At 52.7% G+C, this 7640-nt stretch overlaps 1 protein-coding gene across 1 annotated transcript in view; it reads right to left on the bottom strand.

The window, feature by feature from the left end:
• The window catches only part of SPINK4 (serine peptidase inhibitor, Kazal type 4), a 3244-nt gene extending 1246 nt beyond the window's left edge, over positions 1 to 1998 (bottom strand). Inside the window, exons 1-3 of the mRNA XM_009876830.1 lie at positions 1872 to 1998; positions 706 to 740; positions 267 to 379 (exon numbers count right to left, since the gene is read on the bottom strand). Of these exons, the coding sequence (XP_009875132.1) occupies positions 267 to 379; positions 706 to 740; positions 1872 to 1998 (275 nt within the window). The remainder of the gene's footprint in view (positions 1 to 266; positions 380 to 705; positions 741 to 1871) is intronic.
• Between the last annotated feature and the right edge of the window lie 5642 nt (positions 1999 to 7640).

Here is a 7640-nt window from a genome sequence, read left to right on the forward strand (position 1 = left end):
AAGGATGCGGCAGAAGCCTGCAGGCAAGGGCTGGCAGCACGCCTGCACCTATCTGTGGGCACTGCCAGAGCAGGAGGGCGAAGCTCGCAGGCTCGGCTGACATGAAGAAGTCCTCTTCCACTTTGCCAGCAGGAACATGTCTGCTTCCCTTCTGTCATGACTTTCCCCGGGCACAGAGGAGTGTAAATGACAGTATTTCACAACCTCCCAGTTTCAGACAACCAGAATTAGACCCCTGGAGGTGTCTGCCAAGTGCATGAGCTTACATTTGCTGCACACAGAGCTGGCATTCGTTGGCATAGGTGTTCCCATCAGTCCCACAGACAGGCAAGTACAGGAGGGGGCAGGCCTGTAGCTCAACCATGTCTCCGCACACCGGCTGGAAAGGAGGAACAACAGCCCACATTTCAGTGCCAGCAGCACCCATCTCCTCCTCCCACGGCAGCCAGGCAGGAGCAAGTACTGGAGATCTGACTCTCTTTGCCCTGGACAGGGCAGGGCAGGCACACAGAGTGGGAAAGCAGGGAGAATAGGCCCCCTCACCCTTCAGAGGGACTCACAGCCTAGGCTTGGATGTGGGTTTGATGCTGGAGCACCAGTACCCATGAGGCTGGCTATGATTGCTGGGAATAGCCTTTCCCTCAGGCATGCCAGGGACTAAATCCCATCTCAGGCTATGAACAAGGAAAACCAGAAACTTCTTACCTTTCTCTGACCATTTTCTTTGTTCAGCTCTGCCCCTGAAATAGAGCAGAGACCTGTGAGCGTGACAGAGCTGTGACTGGTAGCAGGAACACAAGGATTGACAGAGGGTCACATCCAAACCAAAGAGAAGGCAGTGTTGTGCAGGACCCAGAGCAGCTGTGTGGGTTTCATGAGGGGCATGAAACCACCTCCCCCTCCCCAGCAGCATAATGGACAGACTCCATCCACAGCTGAGCCAGCTGGGACAAAGCTGGGAATGCCTGTTCCAACCCTCTAACCTGTCTCTTCTAGTCTCTGCACCAGGAGATCCACAGAGCATCCAACACATCCCAGAAAATGTGAACCTATACAGTGCCACACGGGCACACCGAGTATCTAGAGAGGGCTGAGGCTGGGTGACGCTGCAAAGCCAGACAACAGCCACCCCCAGGGAGAGCTGCATTTGGTGGGTTCATTTTTTGCAGTCAGGCAGAGCAGTAGCAACAGTTCACAGCCTTTCCGTGCAGTGCACGAATGTGCTGGGAATGTGAGGGCTCACATGTGGGCTGCTGCAGAATCACCGCTACATGCACCAAGGTGGCACCAGTCTTCCAGAGCCTACAAACATCTGCTTCCCACGTGAATGTGCTGAGCACATAATGCTCTCGCAAAGACTTGCAGGTCTTCACATAGGCATGAAAAACATCAGCTGCCACCCCAGTGTATGTGCTGTCCTCCCAGATCCTGGTTCCCATTTGCATTCCAGAATCACAGAACTTTTGGGGTTGGAAGGGACCTTGGAAGGTCATCCAGTCCAACCCCCCTGCCAGAGCACGGTGACCTGGAGGAGGTCACACAGTAACATGTCCAGGTGGGTTCTGAACGTCTCCAGAGAAGGAGACTCCACAACCTCCCTGGGCAGCCTGTTCTCTAATCCCATCCCTGTCCCGAGTGCAATATGGTTGGTGAACCAGCCTGTAAATCTTGGCCCTGAACTGCTAGTAAGGCATGGTATGTTTGCGCCAGTCCTTCTTCCCCACCTGCTGCCACTGTATTTGCTTGCCCTCCTCATCTCCTCTCCAAATCAGAGTTTCTGGGTCTTTCTGTCCTCTCACACGTTTTTTGGTCCCTCCATGGTTCCCAGCACGCCACCTAAGATCAAACAACCAGCAGCAGAGTGGGCTTACCACCAGCAGCAATGAGAGTCACCAGCGCCACCAGCAGCAGCAGCTCCTTCACAGGCATGGTCAGTTCAGGTGCACAGGCGCTCGTGCACCTCACCCCGCTCATGGCTGCCTTTATACGGGACGGCATCGTCTTATCTCAGCAGTGCTGGGAAAAGCAGCATTTTGAGCAGGTTTGATCTGTGCTGGGACCAGCTGGACTGTGCACCCAGGAGGATTATTTGAGCGCACCAATGCAACTGATAAACCGCCCTGATTCCACTCGCCAGGCTCCAGGTGCTGGAGGCTGCTTTATAATCCCTTTTCACTGTAGTCTGGGTTAGGCAATGCTACTCTTCTCCGCTCCACCCAGACAATTTAGCTCTGGGTATATATCACCTGAAACCAGCCCTCCAGCTTTGCAGCTGCTGTTTTTCATACGTGGCAGGCATCTCCTCTTGGGTTGGGAGACTTCACATGCAAAAGAAAGGGGATTTAGGCTGATGTGGCCTGGCCATTATGCCTTAAGACCCAGCCAGGTGGACGCTCAGCTGCCTGATGCACTGGACAGGACCCCAGGAGGGCGATCTCCCACACACAGAAGGACTGCTACCATGCTGCGGCAAGACCACCCCATCTCTGGGGAGGATAGGACGCATTGGATGGCACAGAGGGAATGAAATTCAGGTAAGAGGAAGCAAGGAGCTGCAGGTGTAGTTGCTGCCTGTACTCCTCTACCTGTTGTCTTGGGCGGTTTAATATCTTGCTCCGTTCAACAGCTTGGTCACATAAACAGTTGCAGCTGAGATCGACAGAGCAAAATTGTCTTTGTCATAAGACTCGATGTGATGGAAGGGGGCTGTGTGCATGCATACCCAGTTTAAATAGGCACAGGTGGCACACGGAGTGGGGAGGGGACAGAGAGGCTGAAGAGGAACCTCAGTGGTCAGAGACACTCAATCTTCAGTGAAGGACTCTTGCGCAAGCATCATCACCCCAGAGGATTCCAGCTGCTTTGCCTACAGGACCGCATGCTTGACATCAGTCTTTCCATATGAGCATCATCTCTTTCTGAGAAGCTGAATTTTCTACATCTGTCCCCACTTTCCTCTGGTGAGTCTAAATCAATTGGTCAAGGGTGAAGGATGAAGAAGAGGACCACTGGGCAGAAAGTTAGTTTCATAGCTGAAGACCGGTGTTGACCAAAAAACCCTTTGGGACAGACTTGCTGAGATGAAGTCTGGGCCAGAGGTGACAAAGGGTCTCCTTCTCCCTGGGAGCAGGTAGGAGTGGCTGTGTGTGCGCGGGGCGGGCGGGGAGTAGGTGTCCTATAGAGACCACCAGCAGGCTGGGAGGGCTCCAGACACCCACAGCACCATGTTTGCACTTCCTGAGGAGCTGACCGTTGACTGTGCTCAGGACATTTCTTCCCCACAGTCTTACCTCAGATTTAGGAGGTCCATGCCGGCCCTGGCTGGCTGAGACAAGAGAGAATGTCTGGGTGAGCAATACCGCGTGGCCGGAGGGTTATGGGGCCTTCCACAAGGCTGCTTCCATCCTTGCCCTTGGGAAGTCCTTCCACCCTACTCAACAGAGCTGTGACCAGGTTTTGGGAAGGGGGAAGGTGACCAATTTAGGGTTCTTCTTGCAGAATAATTCCTCTGCTTTGCCGAGGTGGCTGTGCACATGTTTTATATTCCTACTTCATGGAGTTTACACAGTTCAATAACCTTTGCCTTTTATTACTATTCCACTTTGGAAATCCCTCAACTAAAGTAAATATTTAACTGCATTAGCAGTTGCTCCTGAGGCACATGGGGGCCTGTAGGTCTTGTTTAGTCTAGTAGAGGGGAGGCCAAGGGGGGATCTGATAGCAGCGTAGAGCTGCTGAAAAGGCAGTTAATGGAGCCAACCTCTTCTTGGTAGCACCAGATGACGTAATAAAAGGCAACAAGCACAAACTGCAGCCCTAAGATTTCCAGATCGGGAGTTAGGAGAGAAACCTTATCCCAGAGGGTGAGCAACCCAGACCAATGAGGAGGTGGGAGATCTCCATCCTCAGCGGGCTGTGTACATAGTCATGATGCCCTGACCAAGCCCTGCTGTGCACAGCGTTTGGTGTGTGAGCCCTGGAGGGCCCTGCCACAGCAGGCAGGGTCCTAGGGACACAGCAGCTCTCATTCTCCAGCACATGTGGATGTATCTCCTTAGGAAATTGCCCACCTTGCAGATCTGGCCCCAACCAACACTGAGCTATGTAGGGGACAACATGGAGCCGCTTCTGGCAAGCTGCTCCCACACCAACACTCGGCACAGCCCTGGATGAGGGCTATCGTGGGCCTTTACAGTCTTCTTCGATGTTTTTACTACTGGAAAAACCCACCCAAAATGCTGGTTGTAACGCCTCTGGTGCCACTCCTGCAGAGAACCATGCTGTGCCACCGGTCCTGAGTGTGGTCCGGCTCCTCAGGTCGTGCTGGCAGCAGTGCAGGAGCAATGCTCTGGGGCTGTGCAGCTGGGACACGTGTGCTCCACATCTTGCTCTCCTTGCATGGAGGGGAGCAGGAAAAGCCTGCATTCCCTCCGTGACAGAGGCTGCAGGTCATGCCCTGCTATGGAAAAGCTGTTGGCTAATACAAGGCTTGATCTTCCACCACCCGGTTCCTCAGTGGCGTTCAAACACCACTGCCTTCACAAAGAAAATGTAAATGACGTGCTAAGAGATGACACAGGGGAAATCACCTCTTGCAAATTGTTTTTGTCTTTTCCTGCTTCTCTCTCTAGCACAGGCTTGCAGCCCCTGACAAAAGCCTTGCCTACTGTCCCCCTCAAAGTAAAGGTGGGGAAATTCTTCCTCAGGTGGGGCAGGTTTTCTACTGGCTGCTTGCCCTCACATTAACCATGCAGCCTGAGCTATGTCTGAGACAGTCATGCTTTTGAGCCTGGGCTCTGTATTGCAGGTATCATGAAAGAGGGCTGTCCCTCGTGGGTCCTGGGCTCCCAGCAGAACAGCAACATGTGGGGAGATGCTCCCCATCCCCTGCACCTGGGGCTACCCTTGGACTCGCCTCTGGCTTCTCCCAGGACAGGGGCAAGGCTTCTGGCTCTGCCACCTCCTCACCACACTCTCACCAGCTGCAGCCCTGCAAGACACACAGGAGGGGTGGGCAGGAAGGTTCCAAGTTTGCCTGCAGAGCTGGAGACAGTTTTGCCACCAGGAAGGCAGAGAAACTCTGCTGGAGACTGCAGCAAGAAGGAAAGGGACTTCTATTTCCAAACCCAGTCTCGTGCTTGTTCCCCTGCGGCGTTGCCCCCACCTTTGAGCTCGCTCCCAGCTGCTCACCGGCACCCACCCGCCCATATCCACTCTGCCCACCCAAGATCATTCCTGGCATCGTGAGCCCTTTCCCTCCTGGGTGACCACGGTGCTCTTGCACCATTAACTGCTGGGCACCGATGGCAGGAGGCCAAGCCGGATTGCATCACGTTGCTCTTGCTCCACGTCTGCCCGGTGGCCTTATCTATGGTGTGGCCTTGGTGTCGTCACTGCTCCACCCAGCACCTGCCAGTTCCTTGCTGTTATCTGTTTCGGGTTTTTTTTCCTGGATTTCATGGTGTTCTCAACCTTGTGACTTGCTGCACTCGCACCAATATTTTAACTCCTGTTCTGCTGCTCCTCTGAGGGTTTTCTGCATACCAGCAAATGCTGAGGGACCCACAAACGCCGCAGTGTCCCAGGAGCAGGACACTGCCTTGCTTGTGCAGCCCAAGCCCAGAGCCCACAGTCTATCCTCCCATTGCATGAAGAGGCAAGTCATAAAGAGGAGGGAAAGTACTATACTGATTTTCATCCTTAGCTCCCTCCCTGCCTCCAGATGGTTTTTACTAAGATGATGATACTCTGTTCTGCCTATTCACTCAGCAGGTCTCCCCTGAGTAGGAGGGAGAAGGACTGATTTGTTCCCTTTGGAGGCAAAAAAAAAAAAAAAAAGCAGGGATGGAGGTGACTGGAGGTTTTCCTTCAGATATACAAAGGACCCAAAACCTCACATCTGAAGGGGTTTCCCTGCGTAACTGGGGCAGAGACCAGCCATCACCACTTCCTGGCAATTTCGTCAGATTTTCTGGAACCAGAACACACCTTTGGCTACCTCCCTCCTCCCTTTATTACTGTGGGTAAATACTCCCACGTGGCAGGCAGTGAGTAACGCTCATTATTTCTTAGATGATTCAGAAATTTCCCGGTGACACCGTTGGCTGCGAGAGCGCAAGGCAGGGTGAGTACACAGGCAAGTCCTCCTGCCTGCTGATATACCCACCAGCAGTGGGGACAGGGCCAAGGCGGCATCGATCTGGAGAAGGTCAGAGCCTCCCACAAACCCAGGCTGTGCACTAGACCTCAGAGGTACAGCAGGCTAGGGAGAGCACACCTTCCCTTGCTTACTGTAGTTCCAACCAAATTACACTTGCCTCTCCCCAACCGTCAGGTTTTCCTTTTCCTTTTCAGACCTCTGGACTGCAAGACACTCTCTGAGTGTATCTGCGGTAGGAAAATGCCCTGCAGCTCCTTGGCAGCTCAGGGATGGCATCAATCTTCCTTTTTCCCACGTGCTCCCATGTGAGGGATGGGTGTTCAGATCCTCAGTGCAGCAGAAAAAAACAGCAGAAAAACATGGATTTACTTTTTCCTCGGTAAATGCTCAGCATGGGGTAAACAAGCCACCGTCACGGTGTAAGGGAGGGGATGAGGGATGTGCCAGGGCTGGATGGGCAGAGCTCTGATCAAGCTGGGCTGGGGCTGCTGTGGGACTGAGCCCTCCTGCTCCGAGCTGACACGGGTGTCAGGGTAAGGGTAGGCATATCAGCTGGCCCAAAGCATACCAGCGTTCACCCTTCTTTCTCTGGGAACTCGTGCCCACTGTAATTTACCAACAAATATCATATTTCGGAGCCTCTTTCTCCCTGGAGTTTGTTTCTGGATAAACTAAACTGTACTGGGCCTCGGTCTTTTATACCTTCTCAGAAGAGTGTTGCTAATTCCATCTCGTGTAGGACTGAATGCTGTCATCATCCTACATTTAGCACCATGCTGGAGGAAAATGGGTGGCACATATGCCACTCTCTTGGCAAGTGAGTGTCTCTCAGTGACAGCTGCTCTTGGCAATTATTGTGGAGGAGGTCCCTTCACTTTTGCAGAAAAGGCCTGGTCTTCCCAGTCTGTCGGTTGTTACAGCCCCAAAGCTATCCCAGGATGAATTAAGGTGAAGAAGGATGCAATGTAAAAGAATCAGGGAATCAGGGATCTCTGTGCATTGAGGGGATGTTGTTCTGTGACGCTGCATTTGCGTGGATCTTTGGCAGCAGGGTCACCCAGTCATGCCTGGCCAAATTTCCACATTGCTACTGCTAACATCACACTGTCTCCGCTGTCTGGTACACATCCAGGTGTGCAGCATCCATCTGAAGAAAATTCAAGGAATGGAACGCTCTCCTGCGCAATGGTTGTGCAGTGAGTGTGCAGACACACACACTGCTCAGCGTTTTCCCTTTAGCTAGATTGAGAGAGAGGGAAGAAGCAGCCCTTGCACCACGCAGATACTAAAAGCAGAACTACGTTATCTTTGTTGCCTCCTACTTCTGACTTCAGATCCCACCTGCTGTGCAGGTTTGTTTTTTTGTTTTTTTTTTCAAATGACCTAAAAACTACCTGGGAATATGCAAGTAAGCATCAGGAGGAGGTCACAACATATTGAACAGAAAGGTACTGTCACCACCACTGAAACCTACCCTGTT

This window comes from Apaloderma vittatum, unplaced genomic scaffold (assembly GCF_000703405.1).
Source record: "Apaloderma vittatum isolate BGI_N311 unplaced genomic scaffold, ASM70340v1 scaffold19109, whole genome shotgun sequence".
NCBI classification, from domain to species: Eukaryota; Metazoa; Chordata; class Aves; order Trogoniformes; family Trogonidae; genus Apaloderma; species Apaloderma vittatum.